At 43.4% G+C, this 23616-nt stretch overlaps 1 protein-coding gene across 1 annotated transcript in view; it reads left to right on the forward strand.

Annotated features, from left to right (window-relative positions):
- The window catches only part of LOC112256185 (phospholipid-transporting ATPase IG-like), a 71004-nt gene extending 50971 nt beyond the window's left edge, over nucleotides 1-20033 (forward strand). The window contains 17 exon segments of the mRNA XM_042325727.1: nucleotides 1777-1974; nucleotides 2791-2961; nucleotides 3420-3631; nucleotides 3761-3832; nucleotides 3937-4010; nucleotides 4102-4205; nucleotides 4449-4630; nucleotides 6007-6273; nucleotides 6520-6697; nucleotides 6964-7066; nucleotides 7173-7318; nucleotides 9372-9431; nucleotides 10268-10395; nucleotides 10554-10755; nucleotides 10840-10943; nucleotides 13623-13779; nucleotides 19373-20033. Coding sequence (XP_042181661.1) covers nucleotides 1777-1974; nucleotides 2791-2961; nucleotides 3420-3631; nucleotides 3761-3832; nucleotides 3937-4010; nucleotides 4102-4205; nucleotides 4449-4630; nucleotides 6007-6273; nucleotides 6520-6697; nucleotides 6964-7066; nucleotides 7173-7318; nucleotides 9372-9431; nucleotides 10268-10395; nucleotides 10554-10755; nucleotides 10840-10943; nucleotides 13623-13779; nucleotides 19373-19423 — 2409 coding nt within the window. The 3' untranslated portion in view covers nucleotides 19424-20033.
- Nucleotides 20034-23616: the final 3583 nt, after the last annotated feature.

Raw genomic sequence — 23616 nt, forward strand, 5'->3', positions numbered from 1 at the left:
AATCACATTGTAGGATTTTTTAATGAATTTATTTGCAAATTATGGTGGAAAATAAGTATTTGCTCACCTACAAACAAGCAAGATTTCTGGCTCTCACAGACCTGTAACTTCTTCTTTAAGAGGCTCATCTGTCCTCCACCATTGTTACCTGTATTAATGGCACCTGTTTGAACGTGTTATCAGTATAAGACACACCTGTCCAGAATGTCAAACAGTCACACTCCAAACTCCACTATGGCCAAGACCAAAGAGCTGTCAAAGGACACCAGAAACAAAATTGTAGACCTGCACCAGGCTGGGAAGACTGAATCTGCAATAGGTAAGCAGATTGGTTTCAAGAAATCAACTGTGGGAGCAATTATTAGGAAATGGAAGACATACAAGATCACTGATAATCTCCCTCGGCCTGGGGCTCCACGCAAGATCACACCCCGTGGGGTCAAAATGATCACAAGAACGGTGAGCAAAAATCCCTGAACCACACGGGGGGGGACCTAGTGAATGACCTGCAGAGAGCTGGGACCAAAGTAACAAAGCCTACCATCAGTAACACACTACGCCGCCAGGGACTCAAATCCTGCAGTGCCAGACGTGTCCCCCTGCTTAAGCCAGTACATGTCCAGGCCCGTCTGAAATTTGCTAGAGAGCATTTGGATGATCCAGAAGAAGATTGGGAGAATTTCATATGGTCAGATGAAACCAAAATGTAACTTTTTGGGAAAAAACTTGTTGTGTTTGGAGGACAAAGAATGCTGAGTTGCATCCTAAGAACACCATACCTACTGTGAAGCATGGGGGTGGAAACATCATGCTTTGGGGCTGTTTTTCTGCAAAGGGACCAGGACGACTGATCCGTGTAAAGGAAAGAATGAATGGGGCCATGTGTCGTGAGATTTTGAGTGAAAACCTCCTTCCATCAGCAAGGGCATTGAAGATGAAATGTGGCTGGGTCTTTCAGCATGACAATGATCCCAAACACACCGCCCGGGCAATGGAGTGGCTTCGTAAGAAGCATTTCAAGGTCCTGGAGTGGCCTAGCCAGTCTCCAGATCTCAACCCCATAGAAAATCTTTGGAGGTAGTTGAAAGTCCGTGTTGCCCAGCAACAGCCCCAAAACATCACTGCTCTAGAGGAGATCTGCATGGAGGAATGGTCCAAAATACCAGCAACAGTGTGTGAAAATCTTGTGAAGACTTACAGAAAACGTTTGACCTCTGTCATTGCCAACAAAGGTTATATAACAAAGTATTGAGAAACTTTTGTTATTGACCAAATACTTATTTTCCACCATAATTTGCAAATAAATTCATTAAAAATCCTACAATGTGATTTTTTTCTCATTTTGTCTGTCATAGTTGAAGTGTACCTATGAAGAAAATTACAGGCCTCATCTTTTTAAGTGGGAGAACTTGCACAATTGGTGGCTGACTAAATACTTTCTTGCCCCACTGTATGCTCGTTATTTTGCGTTCATTTTTTTTATTTTTTACTTTGTTTATATAAATATTTTCTTAACTCTAGTTATTGAACTGTGTTGTTGGTTAAGGGCTTGTTAGCAAGCATTTCACGGTAAAGTCTACAACTGTTGTATTTGGCGCATGTGACAAATAACAATTGTTTTAAACCGAACAACTTATGAGCCTAGTTCATTGACCAAGAGTCATAATACACCAATGGCATTCAGCACAGCATTAACAGTGTGAGCCTGTTTTTTTTCTCAAAGGTCTGTGGAAGTGTTTTAACCCGAGGTTCCATGTGTTCCCTCTCTCCCCCCAGTACCTGAAGATGTTTACTGACTTCCTGTCGTTCATGGTTCTGTTCAACTTCATCATCCCCGTGTCCATGTACGTGACGGTGGAGATGCAGAAGTTCCTGGGCTCCTTCTTCATCTCCTGGGACAAGGACTTCTTTGACCCCGAGATCCAGGAAGGGGCTCTGGTCAACACATCCGACCTCAATGAGGAGCTGGGACAGGTCAGGGGTTAAGCATGTGTTGATAAGACCATAACCACATCCCCGAAGGAGCGGTCTTTGGTCATGGTTACCCTAGTTTACATGCCAGACTCCCACTTAAGTGTTACATACATTTGGCCAGATATCCACCCTGTATGAATACTTTGAAAAGGCATCCTATGTAATGTACTGTAATGTATCAGTTACCCAGTCATGTTAGATCAGTTAAAAGACCAATTAATCAGGGGGGGAAAAATCTGGTCTTTTAACCAATCTGATTTAATTTTCTTGCCAATAATTGGGCAAAAGATCAGAATTGTTGCCTGTGTAAACGCTGCTATAGTGGTCCAGGGCTTCTTTGCTCTTAGCCTCTGTCTTTGGTGGCGTGAGATGACCCTAAACCCAAATGAGCAACACCTCAAATTTCACAATATGAAATGGTCTAACTGTGCCTGACAGGACTTGACTGACTGCCTTCCCGACGTCTTTTTACTGAACCGCCAAACAGTGGCGTCGTAGATCAGTCACGTTCGGCTTGCCAGATGATTACTTCAATTAAAGGTGGTGATTCGTTAAACTAGATTTACGCGATGTAACTGTCAGGGATTAATTGCCCATTGTTATTGTTCGCAGCCATTAATTGCAGCAAGTGTTGTTTTTTTTACGACCCTGGAAGAGTCTCATGCTTGATTCTCACTACAGGGCCAGACCCGTACTGTAGTGAGTCGTACTGTGCTGGCTAAGATGTCTTCTATTCCAGCATGGTTCCACCGTCATGGCTCAGTAGTGTGAGACAGGTATTAGTCTGACCCTGCAGTTTCACCTTGTCTCCCCTAGGTGGAGTACGTGTTCACGGACAAGACGGGCACGCTGACTCAGAACAACATGGAGTTCATCGAGTGCTGCATCGACGGCTTCCAGTACAAGTACGCCGACTCAGGCACCGAGCTGGACGGCTTCTGTGTCACAGATGGACCCGTGAACATTCTGCAGCAGAAGGCTGGCAGGGTGGGTGACTGTCACGAACTGGTTGTCTGCACCCTCAGTTATTCCAGTCAGGCAGGCCAACATATACGGGTATCAGATGGCCCAGAGTGCTGGTGGAACCATGGAGATCACGCCGTGTTGACATGATAACAAGCGCCACACGTGTGTACTCTGGCCTGATAACACGTTGTGGGTGCTACCCAACCTGTTCCAGAACCAGTGTGATTTAATGCGGCCGGCAGTTTGTACTGTCTGTTGCCTGCTACCGGTTTTATTGAATCCCATAGAGATGGATGTTAGGTAGTGTTAGCTGTTACTAGGTCATATCAAAGTAAATATCAGTGGTGTATTCATTTATTATATTCATTGAAAAACGTTTTGCAACTGCGAAAAGTTAAGGGAGGTCCATCTCTGTTTCAGCCTGTTTGCAATTGGTTCTTAATGAACACACCCCTGGTAAGTATGTCTGTGTTTTTCAGGAGAAGGAGGAGCTGTTCCTGCGGGCTCTGTGTCTGTGCCACACGGTGCAGGTGAAGGAGGCTACGGGTCTGGGGGATGGAGTAGCAGACTGTGTAGAGGACCAGGTGGATGGCGTCATGGGGCTGGATGGAGAGACGGTCGGGCCTGCGGACCTCGGCGGCTTCATTGCCTCCTCACCCGACGAGGTGGCACTGGTCAAGGGAGCCATGAAGTAAGGGGCAGGGCCTGAGCAATCAAATCAACTTTTATAAATTAGTCAATCCATCAAATAAGGCAATCAACGTTTATAAGGGGACTTGGTTTGTTGAATCAGAACGTCTCACTTTGTCGCCATCTACAGGTACGGTTTCAAATTTCTTGGTATGGAGAGTAAGAACATGAGAGTGATGAACAGAAACAACGATGTGGAAACGTAAGTCATCGTATGACAAGTTAAATACGGGAGTTTTACTAGTCTTTTTTTGTCATATAGAAAGTTCTCATTTGTTGGCTTCACATTGGCCTCTGAACTTGCAGGTACGAACTGCTTCACGTGTTGAACTTTGACCCGGTGCGAAGGCGTATGAGTGTGATAGTCCGAACCAAATCAGGTAAGGCTGCAATTACCTCCCACGTCGCTGCCTTGTCTCTGCCCTGTGTTGACTCCTGCCCCTAACCTGCATGGCTGTTTTGGTTGCTCAGGGGACACCATGCTGTTCTGTAAGGGGGCCGACTCCTCTATCTTCCCCCGTGTCAGGCAGGAGGAGGTGGACAAGATACGCATGCACGTGGAACGCAACGCTACGGTGGGTCACAGCCACCCCATCTGTTTCACTAACTTGTGTTCATACAATGTTAATAGTCTGTGTATGTCCGCACGCTTATGTCTCACAGTACCCAGGGAGGCTGCCGTTTTGTGTTCATATAAGGTTCATGTTCCCGTTTATTTGCAATAGGCACATTGAAAATGTATTCTCACGTTCAGAAACCACTTTATCAATGGTGTGTGTGTGTGTTAACGTACTATGTGTGTTTGTGCTACGCGTCAGGAGGGCTACCGGACGCTGTGTGTGGCCTACAAGCTACTGAGCAGGGAGGAGTATGACCAGGCAGACACGGGGCTGAGGGAAGCCAAGCTGGCCCTGCAGGACCGAGAGGAGAAACTCATGGCTGTGTACAACCAGGTGGAGACCGGGATGAGCCTGATCGGAGCTACCGCTGTGGAGGACAGGTGGGCGGACACGGTCACGTCAACTCATTCTACGTCCCAAATGGCACCCTATTACTCATAGTGCACTAACCCCAAGGGCTCTGGTCTAAAGTAGTGGACTGAATAGGAGGCCAATTGGGGGCACAGCCTTTAGAAGTGAAAGCCATAATGTGTTGAGGTGAAAACCCTGCGTGTGCGGTATATTTTTTTCTACAATATGAGCTGTCATACAGGCGCATGCGCCCACCCGACTGTCATGGAGCGCATGACACTGAAACAAATGATTGGTTGAAGAAAGACTCTCAATTGTATTTCTTCAATGTAAAGTCAAGAGTCCTGAAACCAAAGAGAATGTAGGAAATGTAGGATTGACTAGCGCATTCCGTTTTGACATAAGTTGAGTGTTTTGTTGCGCACGCCAGTTACATTGTTTTAGTAACTTGTTACCAACTTTTCTACCGTGTATAAAGCTGCCCATTTAAAAGTACATGCTCTAGCAATGTGAAATATATTATTAGACAACGATCAAAGTATTGGTAGAGTATAATCATATCATGTAACCTACCTCTGTTTGTCTGAAGTGCCTGTGTGCATTACGCAGGAGGCAAATTAGTCTACATGTCATCGAGGAATTGATTGGATGAGGGGAATAACCAAAGTCATTCATGATCACAGGGGTGAATTATTTCATGAATGTGTATTGTGACTTAAAGTAGAAGTTATGGCACAAGTTATTGACGTGTGTGTGTTTATGTAAAACTGTTGTTTGGGATAAACAGTACTGTTCAAAAGTTTGGGGTTACTTAGAATGTCCTTTGTTTTTGAAAGAAAAGCACTTTTTTTGTGTTTCCATTTTAAAATAACATCAAATTGATCCAAAATACAGTGTAGACATTGTTAATGTTGTAAATGACTATTGTAGCTGGAAACAGCTGATTTTTTAAATGGAATATCTACATCGGCGTACAGAGGCCCATTATCAGCAACCATCACTCTTGTGTTCCAATGCCACGTTGTGTTAGCTAATCCAAGTTCATCATTTTAAAAGGCTAATTGATCATTAGTAAACACTTTAGCAATTATGTTAACACAGCTGAAAACTGTTGTTCTGATTAAATAAGCAATGAAACTGGCCTTCTTTAGACTAGTTGAGTATCTGGAGCGTCAGCATTTGTGGGTTTGATTTATTCAAGTCTTTGTCAACGTCCTGTTTTCTGTACAAAGTTTATTGGCCAATTAGTCCTGTACCTGTTAATATTGTAAATGAAAGCCTCTAAGAGAGGTGAGCACCAGAACGTCCTGTCTCCTCACTGTCTGATCCACCGCTTCGGTTACTGCTTCACCGACTGTCTCACACACACACGGTTTGTCTTACTTCCTCATCCCTCTTACGCCAGGTTGCAGGAGGAGGCAGCCGAGACCATGGAGGCCCTGCAGGGAGCAGGCATGAAGGTGTGGGTGCTGACGGGGGACAAGATGGAGACGGCCAAGTCCACGTGCTACGCCTGCCGGCTGTTCCAGAGGAGCACAGAGCTGCTGGAGCTGACGGTGCGAACCCTGGTGGACTTGGGGAGGAAGAGAGAGGTGCGCCTGCACGAGCTGCTGCTAGACTACCACAAGAGGGCAGTACAGGACGCCCCACCGATCAAGGCTGGGGTCACCAGGTCAGTACTGAGTCCAGGGTTGGAGGTTGAAGTGAGTTTGTTGCCACTCCTGCTAGTTGTCAATTGATAACAATTGGTAGTAAATTATGTTTTGAATGTGGAGGTCAGACCTACTCCTCTCCCAGAATTCTAATTGATGACGTGAACACAGCTGTGTACCTGAACTGGATTTGCGGTCTGGTTTTGCTCTAGTTTGTGTTCTTGGGTCAAATCTAAACCTGTCTCTGCATTCTCTGTCCCTCCCAGGAGCTGGTCTTCAGCGAACCAGGACTACGGCTTCATCATAGACGGAGCCACTCTGTCCTTGGTGCTTAACTCCTCTCCTGACTCCAACTCCAGCTGCTACAAGAGTCTTTTCCTCCAGATCTGTCAGAACTGTACCACTGTGCTGTGCTGCCGCATGGCTCCCCTACAGAAGGCCCAGGTGAGTGACGTCATAGGCATTTGCTTTTAGATCAAGTAGATTAACTGCATATGGCTATTGTAGTTAAAGGCTAACCAGTGTGACAGTTAAGGTCTTGCGCAAAGGTTATCACGTCCTCAAAAACCACTCTGTAATTCAACACATTACACCTGGTAATAATATGACAAATGTCTGCATCTGTGAACTGTGCATTTTAGTTTTGAATGCAGAACCGAGTGGGATTTAATTCAAACTCTGTCATTCCTTTTCCGCTCTCTCTCCTATAGATAGTAAAGATGGTGAAGAACTGTAAAGGCAGCCCCATCACCCTCTCCATCGGAGATGGGGCCAACGATGTCAGTATGATCCTGGAGGCACACGTTGGCATCGGTAAGACTCGGGACCTCGGTAGACCACCAAAGGCATTAGGCAGTGCCTTTTCTATGTAACATCACATATTACATTGTAATATTTTCCCTCGTCCTCCCTGTCTCAGGTATAAAGGGTAGGGAGGGTCGCCAGGCAGTGAGGAATAGTGACTATGCCATCCCTAAGCTCAAGCACCTGAAGAAACTGTTACTGGGACACGGGCACCTCTACTACGTTCGTATTGCCCACCTGGTGCAATACTTCTTCTACAAGGTAAGTGTACAGTACTGTGCTGGTTACTGAGGATCATGATGAGGGCATGATGAGGGCATGGTTTGGAGCTGTAACACGGAAGCCTGTGTTGCTGCCAACCAAAGAGCAGTATATATGTGGGAGTGAGGTGTACAATACATCTTACTCCGTTTTTCACAATTCCTGACATTTAATCCTAGTATAAATTCCCTGTCTTAGGTCAGATAGGATCACCACTTTATTTAAAGAATGTGAAATGTCAGAATAATAGTAGAGCGATTTATTTCAGCTTTTATTTCTTTCATCGCATTCCCAGTGGGTCAGAAGTTTACATACACTCAATTAGTATTTGGTAGCATTGCCTTTTAAATTGTTTAACTTGGGTCAAATGTTTCAGGTAGCCTTCCACAAGCTTCCCACAATAAGTTGGGTGAATTTTGGCCCATTCCTCCTGACAGAGCTGGTGTAACTGAGTCAGGTTTATAGGCCTCCTTGCTCACACGCAGTTTTTCAGTTCTGCCCTCACATGTTCTATAGAATTGATTTCAGGGCTTTGTGATGGCCACTCCAATACCTTGACTTTGTTGTCCTTAAGCCATTTTGCCACAACTTTGGAAGTATGCTTGGGGTCATTGTCCATTTGGAAGACCCATTTGCGACCAAGCTTTACCTTCCTGACTGATGTCTTGAGATGTTGCTTCAATATATCCACATAATTTTCCATCCTCATGATGCCATCTATTTTGTGAAGTGTACCAGTCCCTCCTGCAGCAAAGCACCCCCACAACATGAAGCTGCCACCCCGTGCTTCACAGTTGGGATGGTGTTCTTGGGCTTGCAAACATTCCCCTTTTTCCTCCAAACATAACAATGGTCATTATGGCCAAACAGTTATATTTTTGTTTCATCAGACCAGAGGACATATCTACAAAAAGTACAATCTTTGTCCCCATGTGCAGTTGCAAACTGTAGTCTGGCTTTTTTATGGAGGTGTTGGAGCATTGGCTTCTTCCTTGCTGAGCGGCCTTTCAGGTTATGTCGATGTAGGACTCGTTTTACGGTGGATATAGATACTTGTGTACCTGTTTTCTCCAGCACCTTCAAGGTCCTTTTCTGTTCTGGGATTGATTTGCACTTTTCGCACCAAGTACGTTCATCTCTAGGAGACAGAACGTGTCTCCTTCCTGAGCGGTATGACGGCTGCGTGGTCCCACGGTGTTTATACTTGTGTACTATTGTTTGTACAGATGAACGTGGTACCTTTAGGTGTTTGGTAATTGCTCCCAAGGATGAACCAGACTTGTTGAGGTCTACAATGTTTTATCTGAGGTCTTGGCTGATTTCGTCTGATTTTCCCATAATGTCAAGCAAAGAGGCACAGAGTTTGAAATACATCCACAGCCTTGAAATACAGCCTTGAAATACATCCACAGGTACACCTCCAATTGACTAAAATGATGTCAAGTAGTCTATCAGAAGCTTCTAAAGCCATGATATCATTTTCTGGAATTTTCCAAGCTTTTTAAAGGCGCAGTCAGCTTAGTATATGTAAACTTCTGACCCACTGGAATTGTGATACAGTGAAATAATCTGTCTATAAACAATTGTTGGAAAAATTACTTGTGTCAGGCACAAAGTAGATGTCCTAACCGACTTGCCAGAACTTTAGTTTGTTAACAAGAAATTTGTGGAGTGGTTGAAAAACAAGTTTTAATGACTCCAACCTAAGTGTATGTAAGTTTCCGACTACAACTGTACACAGCCAAGTCTTCTGATGTCGATAAAGGACTGTGATTTAGCTGACACCCGGACACCAAAGCTCTTCACCAAAGGTCATATCTGTCAGTGGAGGCTGCTGAGGAGAGGACGGCTCATAAAAATGACCAGAATGGAGTCAAGGGAATAGTATCAAACACATGGTTTTCAAGTGTTTGATATCATTCCATCTGCTCCGTTACACTCCATTCCAGCCACTTATGAGCTGTCCTCCATTCAGCAGCCTCCATTGATGTCTGTTGCCTTTTGATGTCCATTGCCTAACCTCGGGCTCTTTCTCCCACACTCTTGTTTACAGAACCTCTGCTTCATCTTACCTCAGTTCCTGTACCAGTTTTTCTGTGGATACTCCCAGCAAGTGAGTATTGGTCTGGGCCCTGCTGGGGCTCCCCCCCTCTGAAGTTCAAAGATGCTCTAAACATGAAACGGTAGAGTATCCCATTGAACCGCAGCACCTTCTCCAGTCTACGCCCATACTCTTCCCCTCTGGTTGGAATGACCCCCACCCCCCCTCTCCTCGATCTCCTGGAGTGGCTGCAGTATGATATATAGAGATATATATATATATGTATATATAGTACATATCAAATTGTATTGGTCGCATACACATATTTAGCAGATCTTATTACAGGTGTAGCGAAATGCTTGTGTTCCTAGCTCCAACAGTGCAGTAGTATCTAACAATTCACAATAATACACACAAATCTAAAAGTAAAAGAATGGAATTAAGAAATGTTTAAATATTAAGACGCGCATTGACTAAATTGGTATATACATATGAAATTCACATTATATACAGTGTAACTAGTACATTGCCTTGGATACACCAAGTAATTCTTGGCCGTATTAGCCAAATTATTTATTAATTTGGCACATGTTTAACTCTAGCAGGAGGTGATCCACATTTTCACATCTGAGTATGCACAGCTAACTTCTGATATATAAGTAGTCTCTCAGTAGCTCTGTGAAAAATATGCCCCTCATCTCAGACCTGCTCTCTCAGGTCCATCTGTGTGTGTATATATATATATATATCAAAGGATGGGATGTTGCATGTGGCCACACGGCAACGGGCTTGAGGCTATAGAGCCCTCTTGCTGTGTAGCTAGTGTGTGTGCGCTCTCCTCTCCGTGTAATTAACCCCTTGGTTCCCAATCCCTCCACTCCCTTCCCCCTCCCTCCCGTCCTCCCCAGCCTCTCTACGACGCAGCCTATCTGACGATGTACAACATCTGTTTCACCTCAATGCCTATCCTGGCCAACAGCCTCTTGGAGCAGCACATCTGTATGGAGGTCCTGATGGACAACGCTGCCCTCTACAGGTAGGACCGGGAACTAAACTATTCATTCTGCACCTACGTAGAGAATGCACAGGCTTCTCGTGTGATTAGGACTAGCCAGGTAAGTGGTTTCAAAGTCTTTGTATTCTTACGGTCTCCCCATCCTCCCTTCCTGCCCTCTTTTCTGCCTCTCTCCTTAGGGACGTAGCAAAGAATGCCATGTTGGGTTGGGGGCCCTTCCTGTACTGGACACTACTGGGGGTCTACCAGGGCCTCTTATTCTTCTTCGGGGTCCGCTTTCTCTTTAGTAACCCCGCCCTGCAGGATAATGGCCAGGTGTTTGGGAATTGGTCGTACGGAACGATTGTTTTTACTGTCCTCGTTTTCACTGTGACGCTGAAGGTAAAGCATGTTATAACTCAATTGTGTTATTTGAGGTACATTTTTAGACCAATGATAACACTTGTCTTCTCTTTGTGGTTCTAGCTGGCTATGGACACTCGCCATTGGACGTGGATCAATCACTTTGTCATCTGGGGCTCGCTGGCCTTCTACATGTTCTTCAGCTTCTTCTGGGGTGGGATCATATGGTGAGTACTGGATTTTCTGGTGCGTACTTCAATTAGGGCTGTCGACTGGTCGAGAGGCTGTTGGTCGTCTGAGATTTCTTTAGTCGAGCAGTCGCAAAAAATAAAAATGATCAGCATGGTGTACAAGACAGCTGTCTGATTCGCGCCGAGTGGACTGATCCATTGCGGGGATGGCACAGTCCATTCTAAGACGTGCTACTGAAATTGTATGTGGTTATATTTAAAAACAATGGTGTAACACAGATGTTGGTGTTGAGAAGAATGTGGCGGAAGCAGCAGTGGAGTTAGGAGATGAGGAAACAGCATTCACCTTAATTGTCTAAGAAAAGTGAGGAGAGCAGAAACCACAACTTAATTAGGTCTTAAATCAATAGCCTCACTGTGCCTGGCTTTATACATCACCCACATACACTACCGGTTAAAAGTTTTAGAACACCTACTCATTTTGCTTTATGTTTACTATTTTCTACATTGTAGAATAATAGTGAGGACATAAACTATGAAATAACACACGTGGAATAATTTAGTAACCAAAAAAGTGTTAAAAAAATCAAAATATTTATTTTATCGTTGAGGTTCTTCAAATGGCCACCCTTTGCCTTGATGACAGCTTTGCGTTTAACTGTTCCAAATTGTCCAAATTTGTATATTGAAAATAATAATAATAACCTTCCTTGATCTCGTCGTTATTGTTGTTATTATCATTGTTATATTAAGTATTGTCATTAGTGGTCTTAGTATAGCAGCCTTGCGTAAACACCACCCAGCTGTAGGCCTAAGAGCGCATCCTGTTTAGTCAATACCGTAACTTACTTACTAGGTCTATATTTCTATACTTAGTGCCTTCCGAAAGTTTTCAGACCCCTTGACCTTTTCCACATTTTACGTTACAGCTTTAATCTAAACTTGAATTTTTTCAAGTATATTTCCTCAGCAATCTACACACAATACCCCATAATGACAAAGCAAAAACATGTTTTTAGAGAGATTTGCAAAAAAAAGATGCCTTATTTACATAAGTATTTAGACCATTTGCTATGAGACTTGAAATTGAGCTCAGGTGCATCCTGTTTCCATTGATCATCCTTGAGATGTTTCTTCAACTTGATTGGAGTCCATTTGAGGTAAATTAAATTGATTAGACATGATTTGGAAAGGCCCACACCTGTCTATATAAGGTACCACAGTTGACAGTGCATGTCAGAGCAAAAACCAAGCCATGAGGTTTAAGGAATTGTCCGTAGAGCTCCGAGACAGGATTGCGTCCTCAGACTGGTGCAAAGGTTCACCTTCCAACAGGAGAAAGACCCTAAGCACACAGCCAAGACAATGCAGGAGTGGCTTCGGGACAAGTCTCAATGTTATATATATATATTTATGTATTTATTAATTTATTATTATTATTATTATTTATAAACATTTCTAAACACTTGTTTTTGCTTCGTCATTATGGGTTGTTGTGTGTAGATTGATGAGGGGGAAAAAACAATTTAATCAATTTTAGAATAAGGCTGTAACCTAACAATGTGGAGAAAGTCAAGGGGTCTGAATACTTTCTGAATGCACTGTATATAGGCTACTGTATCAATCGTTTATTTGTTGTCATCACAGCATTCAAGTCATTCATGATTTGAAATGCAATCAAGCATTTTAGTTTTAAAATAGTGACATGCATAATCAACGTAAACAATAAATAGGCCTAAATTAATGCATCTGTTTTTAGTCTTTGCTGTAATAAAGGCTTTACGAATTTGTTTTTCAACCGACTCGTTTATAATTTGTTGTGTTTACATTGTTCCAAACTGTCAGTAAAAGTTATTTTAATGTAGCACCATCTGTTTGGCACACATAATATGCATGCAGCATTTGCTCCTTACCTTATTTTTCTTGATCTTCAGTATTTTGTAGACAAATTTATTCTACTAATCTGACTTCCCCTTTACCTCCTGAGCAACCAGTAAACATTCCCCCTGTTTCGAATTTGTCACTTTTTTTGCTGTTACTTTGTTCAGAGTTTCTAACCAATTTATTGACGTGATTATGATATGTTGTAGGTCAGGCCCTATTGGTCATGTGCATGTGGTGCATACGTGTGACGTAACAAGAGCAAGGGTTGAGACAAAGCGAATAGGGAATGTTTTTCCTAAACAAATTAAGGACTTCGATAACAACTTTTCAGTCAGAAATGGCTGTAATTGTTGCAGCTTCAGCAACACAGACAGCACCATAAACACCTTTTGATGTTCTGTGGTGGTCGCTGCAGCAGGGAGGAGAGTGAGACAATGGGTGCTAGTCAGTCACTCGCTGTCTTTATTTGTTTGGTGACAGCGCAGCGAGTGAGGCAGGCGCAGCACAATCAAATCAATTGCGGTCGGACTCCCTCTAGTCGTTTCTTAATTATTTCATCAGTGCACTTAAAGCTTCAGACAAGCTCAGTGCATATAGTTGATTTGATTAAAACACATAGGATGTGTCTATATATGGAAAAATACACGTTTTGAAATTGAGACCAATCGATTGGTCGAAAGAACAGATGGCTCTTGGTCGGCCAATATATTTTTTTAAGGTTAGTGATGGGCTGGAGCAAAAGCCAGCACGCCATGTAGCACCATGTGACTGAATTTGGGCTGACATTGGGCTGACCTATGTGAATGTTGTAAACCCTCTCCCTCCCGTCAGGCCTTTCCTTCGGCAGCAGCGTCTCTACTTTGTGTTTGCTAATATGCTGAGCTCTGTGTCAGCCTGGCTGATCATCATCCTGCTCATCCTGCTCAGCCTGTTGCCTGAGATCCTGCTGCTGGTCCTCCGAAAGCCCCGCGGGCCCCACTCAAGACAGGTACTGTCCACATACAGTGATACCATATCGTTTAAATGTTAAAAGGGGTAACAGCTCTTCAAAACACTTCATAGTAGTTTTCCTGTATTCGTATCTTTCATAATTTCTATGGGCTATGACTTGTCCTTTATGCGTCAGTGGAATGAGGAGACGTTCAGACGTCCCTGTATTTCTGTTTATACTTAATTCTAAATTTAAACAAAGATGGTTAACATTTTGTCCTTGAAAGTATCCATTTGTGTCTCCAAGAAGACTTGGTCATACTTGATGGAGCCCATCGCTCTAAACACATTAAAGGATCTGCCCATTTCTTTTCAATTTTCATCTAAAATGACATGCATACATCTAACTGCCTGTAGCTCAGAACCTGAAGCAAGGATATGCATATTCTTGATACCATTTGAAAGGGAACACTTTGAAGTTTGTGGAAATGTGAAATAAATGTAGGAGAATATAACACATTAGATCTAGTATAAGATGGCAGCAGTGTATGTGCAAAGTTTTAGACTGATCCAATGAACTATTGCGTATCTATTCAAAATGTTGTATCAAGACTGCCCAAATGTCCATAATTGTGTACTCTCCTCAAACAATAGCATGGTGTTCTTTCACTCTAATAGCTACTGTAAAATGGACAATGCAGTTAGATTAACAAGAATTTAAGCTTTCTGCCCATATCATTTATCATTAGTTTTTTTTCTTACAATCTCATGCTAATCACATTAGCCTGCGTTAGCTCAACCGTCCTGAGGTCGGGACATGGATCCTGTAGAGCTCCTCCATAGCGGTCTGATTTGTGTTGTTGATATGGATGGAGATCACAGGAATAATCAAATTTGCCCCAGTCTCCCTTCTGAGGCCAGTATACCCTGGTATTATCTGTCACTCAATTAATTCCCCATGAGTCAAATTAGTTTTCCTTCAAAGTATTAGGAATGGTGTGATGACTCGTATGGTTATTAATTTCAAGTTATTTGATTTTTCAACTAAATAGCCCCTTACAATTTTTTTTTTTGGTGTGTGTGTGTATGGCTGATAAATGTTAATGTTTAACAACCTCATATTGATTTTCAGAATTTTCATGAGATCAGATTAAAAGGTGCCGGGGACACTGGGTGGGCAGCTATTTGTGCACCATAGAACTCATTGTCAATCAGTTCTGTGGTTCAAATACATTTAATTAAATGTAATTTATATTTAGGTTGTTTTTGCTCTCAGGTAACCTCAAAAAAGGGTTTGATATAACATTAATTGAGACCTGATTTATTTTGATTTCCCTTGATGTTAAGCAAAGAGGCACTGCGTTTGAAGGTAGGCCTTTGAAATACATCCACAGGTACACATCCAATTGACTCAAATTATGTCAATTAGTCTATCAGAAGCTTCTAAAGCCATGATATAATTTTCTGTAATTTTCCAAGCTTTTTTAAAGGCGCAGTCAGCTTAGTATATGTAAACTTCTGACCCACTGGAATTGTGATACAGTGAATTATAAGTTAAATAATGTCTGTAAACAATTGTTGGAAAAATTACTTGTCATGCACGAAGTAGATGTCCTAACCGACTTGCCAGAACTTTAGTTTGTTAACAAGAAATTTGTGGAGTGGTTGAAAAACGTGTTTTATTGACTCCAACCTAAGTGTATGTAAATGTCCGACTTCAACTGTACGTGCATGCATACAAAAGTATCTGCCCACCCCTTCAAATTAGTGTATTTGGCTATTTCAGCCTCACCGGTCGCTGAGAGGTGTATTAAATCAAGCACACCGCCATGCAATCTCCATAGACAAACATTGGCAGTAGAATGGCCTTACTGAAGAGATCAGTGACTTTCAATGTGGCACCGTCATTGGATGCCATCTTTCCGCCCTGCTAGATCTGTCCTCTGTTGCAACACTCACTACCGAGTCCAAACTGCCTCTGGAAGCAACGTCAGCAACAAGAACTGTTTGTCGGGAGCTTCAAGAAATGGGTTTCTGAGGCCTTGCAGCCGCACACAAGCCTAAGATCACCATGCGTTCTCTGGAGTGATGAATCACGCTTCACCATCTGGCATTCCGACGGATGAATCTGGAGTGTTAATGTATTAATAGTTTGGGGAATGCTTATATTTGTCCTGTTACACACTTGTGCGTTTCTTGCGTATCCCACCTCCTCTTGAGACACCCGCTGGGAGTGGGGTCACTGCCAGGGTTACCATTGCACGGCGCCCCTGGAGAAATTAGGGTTTAAGTGCCTTGTTTAAGTGCACAGGGAGTTTTCACCTTACCGGCTCCGGAATTCAAACCAGCGACCTTTCGGTTACTGGCCGAACGCTCTAACCTTGAGGCTATCTTGCCGCACCCTATATAAGACTCTGCCCCATCCTAACTAAATGCTATCTCTCTAACTCTGCTGCTTTGTGTTAATACATTCTCTACAGTCTCTCTCCCCTTCTCTCACTTCCCCTTATTGCCTCTTCTGTTTCTTCCTTTCTGTCCTGCCTGCTTTGCTGCAGATCAAGCGACGGCTTCCTTCGTCGGGGACGTCCACTATCTTCATGCTGTCACAGACCGCCAGTACTCACAGCTTCTCCTGGAGTGACTGAGGTCTCTCTCTTTCCCTTTACTGCCTCTCCTTTTCTCTCCTCCTTGTTCCCCCACCCACACTTCTCCTTGTTCCCCCACCCACTCTCCTCCTTGTTCCCCCACCCACTCTCCTCCTCGCTCCCCCGCTCTCCTCCCATCTGTCCTGTCCTGCTTGTCAGATTCGTCCCCTCCTTCCTTTAACATCCAGTTGGCCTTGATTGACTATTCTAGAGGTTCCCTGTTCAGGTCATGGTGAGGTTAAAGAGAAGCTACCTTTCTAACCACTGTCTAGACTGGGTGGTACATTTTTTGTTATTTCAGGATAATTTGAGAATGCTTATGTAAATGCTGGGTTGCCCAATGCCCAGCCATCTCACTTCCCCAGCAATTGTGGTTTTTCGTTTGTTGCTGCAGCGTTGGTCCTATGTCTAATTCAGTATGTCTGAGTGCATCAGTCTGTCTTTCCTGCCCGTGCTGCCACTGTGCCTGCTGTCTCTGCATGCCTGTCCAGGTGAATGCAGCACGCAAACAAATGAGATTTCCCTGCATGCCAGCGTGCTCCAGACTCCAGCCAACCCTGGACCCCCACCACAACCGCAGTGGGCCACTACAGACATTTCTGGGTGGTTGTGTGTTGCTATGAATGTGTCTTTTTAATCATAACGTTCTAGTTAAAGTCACTCAAATGCCCCAAAGGGTATTTGAAGTATTTGGATAGCTGTACCAATACTGTGTATTAGTCTATTAAGATGGCTTTGTGTTGGTTGACCTAAGATAATACGACATTAAGAACAACGCAAGCTTTGTAAAACATTGACCCTCCTGGGTAGAGGAGAGAGAATTCACCAAGGAGAGTGTGTGTGTGTTTTAAACTACATTACATTGTCCAACTTCTGTCTCAAGTGTGTAAGTGTCTGTCTGTCAGCACGAGGTGCCATTAGTGTCTCTTGCTTCACCCTTCCAGAAGAAGCCGGTGGTTCAGTCTGGCGAGGGGGAAACCCAGTCTCCCCGGTCTTCAGCCAGGCCCCTGCTCATGAAAACCTTTTCAGACGAGTCCAATACTATCCTATGAACAGGTACCGACCCCCAACTCTGCCCCTTAGTTGAAACAATCAAATACCCCCCAAAAGAAACCCTTTCGCTGTCTAGATCTGCCGAGACCCAGTGCTCTTTAACTGTAACCAGAATCCTGCTTCCCGTGCCTTCAACATCTTAAGAAGTTGGTTCAGTCCTCTCATGGCTACTGTAACCCATACTTCCTGTGTGTTGAGCTCTGACTGGTTGGCTGAAAAGTGTATTGTTCATAATGGCTGCGTCATATTTTTGCTTGTGAAATATGTACATTCATTCTTATGGACAAAGATTTGGATAAACATTTAACTGTGTCCGAATGTATAAATTGATGTCAGAAGGGGAGCCTTTTCCAATATGATCCACTAAGCCAGGACAGTCGATGCTCTTTTCAGCCTCCCAGTAGACGACCGGCTCATTGTGGCCTTGCATGTGGTCTTTAAGGATTTCCAGTTACCTTTTTGACTAAGTATGGACTCCGTTGAGGATCGGGGATTCATCTCTCATCAGTGTGTGAATGTGTCTGTTTTTCTTTGTCCTCTTTATTCCTAATGAAATATTGCAGACCTCGTAATCTGCCTTTTTCATTTCTCCCCTTATGGAGTTGTCATTTATATGGTGGTTGTGGTGTCCCTCCTGGTTGCATGTGCAATGTACTACTTGTGTGTTACTGGCGTCTTGTATTTTCCATTTGCAAGTACTACATTTTGTTACCCCTTTCCTTTGCCTGATTGTATGTTGCTCTTCCTACATCAAAATGAACTGACCGTTGCCTGGAATGAATGTGTCAAATAAAATAAAATTGTATTGGTCCAATATTTTTGCTGTGTGACCTGATGTTTTAATTTGGGAGCACCAGTGCGACTACAAACAAATCTGCCAGATTATAATTGTTTTAATGATTAAGGGAAAGGGGATACCTCGTCAGTTGCACGGCTGAATGCATTCAACCCAAGATTCAGAATCCGAGAGGTGCGGGGGGGCTGCCTTAATCGACGTCCACGTCATTGGCGCCGGGAGCAGTTATTGTGGGGGGGGGTTAACTGCCTTTCTCAAGGGCAGAACGATTTTACAGCTCAAACGGCTAGACGACCTGCCGCCCCTTCGCTGTTTCCCAGTACCCTAGATAAGAAAGTGAGTGCAGATTCCTGACCGTGGTGGTTGCACCATTACTACAGAGAGAACCGCCCGTCTGTAGCCAGAACCGTTGGACAGTTGTGACCATGTTACCGGCGCTACGGTTTTGCTGGATGCATCTCCATTGGTGGAGATTATAAACAGATGTCTTAACAGTGTTAGATATTACTTTCTAGGGTACAAAATGTGCTTCAAAAGTACATAGAATTCATATAGGCCCAATAAAGTCTGTATATCTCAATCGATTTTAAAATGACATTTCCTGGTGCTCCTAAATTTTATGTGGTGCTCCTAACTTTCAAATAATTTGGGTGCAACAGTGCTACCAATGTAAAATGCTAATTGGGAGCCCTGGTTCTGTTTATTGGCAAGTCTGGGTTAACACCAGGCTTTACGCTCCCATCCATCGCCTGTATTTAACCTGCTTCTCTATTCTTCCCAGCCTTCAGAGGACTCCCTCCTAAAAACATCCAGGTAAAACGAGGGCTAATCTCACATGTCTTAATCCTCGGCTATCGCCTCATGGTCTTCTTGGGTTCCATACACTTCTAGAATCATCAGGGATGATCACATGATATCAGAGCAGTAGATATTCTATGATTTGATTGGAGTTAATCTGTTTTCAGGGGAGGTGTGTCCAATCAATTTTATTTGGGGGTATGTGGTCAATTCTATTTGATATTTGGGGTCAACATTTAATGGTGTCTGTCATGGTGCTGCTCTTTGTTGCCACCTTCCAGTGGTTGGCATTTGGCAGGAGCAGGATTCTGTCTATGGTGGTGGACTGACTTCTGTCTCTGTGTGTTTGTCCTCTCCAGATCGCTGCTGTCACGCCCTTGTCCTACAAGCACCTGATCGGGCAGGAGTGAAGGTCAGAAAGGAGGGTTAACTATACTGCGGCCAGTGTCTTTCAGGCCCCCATGGCAGTCAAGCTGGCTTCCAGCACTTTTGCCTGATCTAAAAAGAATATGGAAATTGACAAAAAGAAAATAGAAAAGATGCTAGAAGAGCCAGGGATGGACTCCTGTCACCCTCTTCCTGTTTCCCTCTGCATGTCTGCAGAGTACTGCACCACTGGCCCACGCAGCACAGGCTGTTTTTTACAACGGCTTTACTGCACTATTCAGACAGGAGGCATGAGTTTCCGCAGTTTCTTTTTCTTTCTTAAAAAATCGAAATGAATGCGTACACGGCTACCTTGTCAGTAGTACTACTATGATCTGCTGTGTTCTAACATGCAGCCACACCTCCACAGACCCAGAATGATTCATCTGCATGAAATGAAGGAGGCTCCATGAATGCCACATTCCACTTGTTATTACTTGTGTGTTTAGGTCAAGGTTTGTTAAAACAAAAATGTTACTTAACTTTCTGAAACAGATTCCACAGTTCCAGGCCCAAATAGTTTGTACAGTACCAGTCAAGTTTTAGAACACCTTCTCATTCAAGGGTTTTTCTTTTCTTTTTATTATTTTCTATGTTGTAGAATAATTGTGAAGATGTCAAAATTACGAAATAACACATATGGAATCATGTAGTAACCAAAAAACTGTTAAGAAATCAAGATGTATTTGAGATTCTTCAAAGTAGCCACCCTTTGCCTTGATGACAGCTTTGCACACTCTTGGCATTCTCTCAACCAGCTTTGTAAGGAATGCTTTTCCCAAAATCTTGATTGAGTTCCTACATATGCTGAGCACTTGTTGGTTGCTTTTCCTTCACTCTGCGTGCGGTCCAATTCGTCCCAAACCGCCTCAATTGGTTTGAGGTTGAGTGATTGTGGAGGCCAGGTCATCTGATGCAGCACTCCATCACTCTCCTTGGTCAAATAGCCCTTACACAGTCTGGAGGTTGAAAAACCAATGATAGTCCCAATATATGCAAACCAGGTAGGATGGTGTATCGCTGCATAATTCTGTGGTAGCCATGCTGGTTAAGTGTGCCTTGAATTCTAAATAAATCACAGAAAATGTCACCAGCAAAGCACCATCACACCTCTTCCAAGCTTCATGGTGGCAACCACACATGTGGAGATCATCCATTCACCTAGGTTGGAACCAAAAATCTCAAATTTGGACTCATCAGACCAAAGGACAGATTTCTGCTGTCTAATGTCCATTGCTCGTGTTTCTTGGCCCAAGCAGGTCTCTTCTTATTGGTGTCCTTTAGTAGTGGTTTCTTTGCAGCAATTCGACCATGAAGGCCTGATTCACGCAGTCTCCTCTGAACAGTTGATGTTGATCTGTCTTACTTGAACCCTGAAGCATTTATTTGGGCTCATTTGAGGTGCAGTTAACTCTAGTGAACGTATCCTCTGCAGCAGAAGTGAATCTGGGTCTTCTTTCCTGTGGTGGTCCTCATGACAGCCAGTTTCATCATGGTGCTTAATGGTTTTTGCGACTGCGCTTGAAGAAACGTTCAAAGTTCTTGACATTTTCTGGATTGACTGAACTTCATGTCTTAAAGTGATGATGGACTGTCATTTCTCTTTGCTTATTTGAGCTGTTCTTGCCATAATATAGACTTGGTCTTTTACCAAATAGGGCTATCTTCTGTTTCCAACACCTACCTTGTCACGACACAACTGATTGGCTCAAACACATTAAGAAGGAAAGAAATTCCATAAATGAACGTTTAACAAGGCACAGATTGTTAATTGAAATGCTTTCCAGGTGACTACTGATGATGGCAAAGGGTGGCTACTTTGAAGAATATAAAATATATCAAATTCATTTTGATGTAACTTTTTTTGGTTACTACGTTATTTAATGTATTATTTCATAGTTTTTATGTCTTCACTATTATTCTAGAAAGTAGAAAATAGTAAGAAATAAAGAAAAACCCTTGAATGAGTAGGTGTCTAAACTTTTGACTGGTACTGTAAGTTACATGATTCCAGTCCAGGGATCAAGAACGCATGTTCGCTCAATACAGACGACACTGCACACGAGTTACTGAATATCTTAAACAAAATGGGAGGGTTTAGAGGCACAGCCCCCTACTGGGTTAAGGGAGGGTTTAGAGGCACAGCCCCCTACTGGGTTAAGGGAGGGTTTAGAGGCACAGCCCCCTACTGGGTTAAGGGAGGGTTTAGAGGCACAGCCCACTACTGGGTTAAGGGAGGGTTTAGAGGCACATCCCCCTACTGGGTTAAGGGAGGGTTTAGAGGCACAGCCCCCTACTGGGTTAAGGGAGGGTTTAGAGGCACAGCCCCCTACTGGGTTAAGGGAGGGTTTAGAGGCACAGCCCCCTACTGGTTTAATTCTCCATTTTCCCATCTTCCCAAAAAGTGTATGTGAGTTCATCAAAATGACCGGTAATGACTTGTGCTTGCCAACGTTTCTACCTGGTTCCGTGTCTGGAGCGTGACATGTATCTTCCAAGCAGAAGGCCGGTGATAATATAAGAAAATCCCAATTGGATTGTGTAAATTATTACATGTGCTGTAGCTATAGATCTGAACCTGTTTGAATGCCTAGTGCTTGAAGCCAAAAATGTATCTGACCTGGGGAGATGCATGTCATACCCAGCACCGTCCAAATATTTTCAAATATGTTGCAGTGTGAGCAAGTTGTTTATGTGTGAATGTGTTTCTCATACATCGGTTACCCAGCTGTACTGGATGGGATCGATGGCCTAAAAAGCAACCTGTGTGTTTCATTGAGACACGTACAGTGTTTTCATAGGAATACCTGTAGCTTCCCTGTAGATTAGCACGTGGTTGTCATGACCTGTCCTCTAAAGGACATCAGGAGTTCTGAGGATTTTCCTTTGGGCATGCGGTCAGAAAGGCACATTTTGTCATATGCCGAAACACACGCATAATGCACACACACCTACGCATTCACTAATATGCACATGCACTAAAGGCCTAAAATGAGGTATCTATGTCCCATTACCACTTAGTGTTTGTCAAAGGTAACGATCCCAACTCCAGACTTGCTCATCAGGTAATGTGACCACCTGCTGACCTTACATCAACATCCATATCTATTTAGGATATCTGAGAAGGGTTTCTTACTGACCTCTGGTGTTAGTGCTTCATACATTCCGTTTCTACATACCATGATTTGAATCACTTTTAGATACTACGGGAGGATTTTTGTTTTGGAACGTGTAAGAATCTATTTGACATATTTATTGTTCTGTGTAATTTTACCCACAAATGTTATATTTTTATTACGTATTTGTTTTATTGTGCAATTTCAGTATGCCTGCGTTACTTCAGACGGGATGTGTGCCCCTGTGCCAACCCGTATGTCCTACCTTACACCATATCCTGTTCCCTCCACCGTTCTGGTCGCAGGTCAGATTAGAGCACTTGTTAGAGGTCAGTCAAGCCATATCTAGGCTTTGAATGGAGCTTCGGGTATTTCTGGCACAGAGGGGTATGTCTTGTCCTTTAAAAAAATGCCATAACTATCAAATATTTGATAATGATGGCTGTAGTTCCTAAGTTCAGTAGCTTTAGTTCAGATGGACTTCATTCCAGATCCTTAGTGGTTGGAGATACTGTAACATCTACATGCTGGCTGTACATGATACTGAGCATATGCAACCTGGTGTCCCCTCCATGCCAAATGTGATTTACCATACTTTCATATGGGTGAAATGTATATATTTTTCTTGACTTCAAGGGTCTGGAGTGCCCAGTGGGTTGTGTACACCAGATGGAGATATTATGGAGGACTCTATGTAACGTTTCCTTTTGAAACACTAAAGCTATCAGGGGGCTGAGTATGGGCTGTGCTCAGACTAGCGTGGAGATACCACTGGACTCTCACCTGCCTGGGCTGTGTGCTAGGTCGGGGTAGGAGTAGGACTTACTATATGAGGGGGGCATTACAGATGCTGTTTTCAAAAGCTTACAAAATGTATTGGTTTCTCGTGTTTTGCCTGACCAAAAGAAAAAAAAGAATGATTGTATTTTTAATGCAACCCTTTTTCCAGCCATTTTTGTAAGAATAACCGAAACGTCCCAAAAAAAAAGCACGAGCGGCTGGATGAATGTGGAGAATGGCCCTGTCCCACGGGTGACCGCTGGGGTGGGGTGCCGTGGGGT

Source organism: Oncorhynchus tshawytscha, linkage group LG08 (genome assembly GCF_018296145.1).
Source record: "Oncorhynchus tshawytscha isolate Ot180627B linkage group LG08, Otsh_v2.0, whole genome shotgun sequence".
Lineage (NCBI taxonomy): Eukaryota > Metazoa > Chordata > Actinopteri > Salmoniformes > Salmonidae > Oncorhynchus > Oncorhynchus tshawytscha.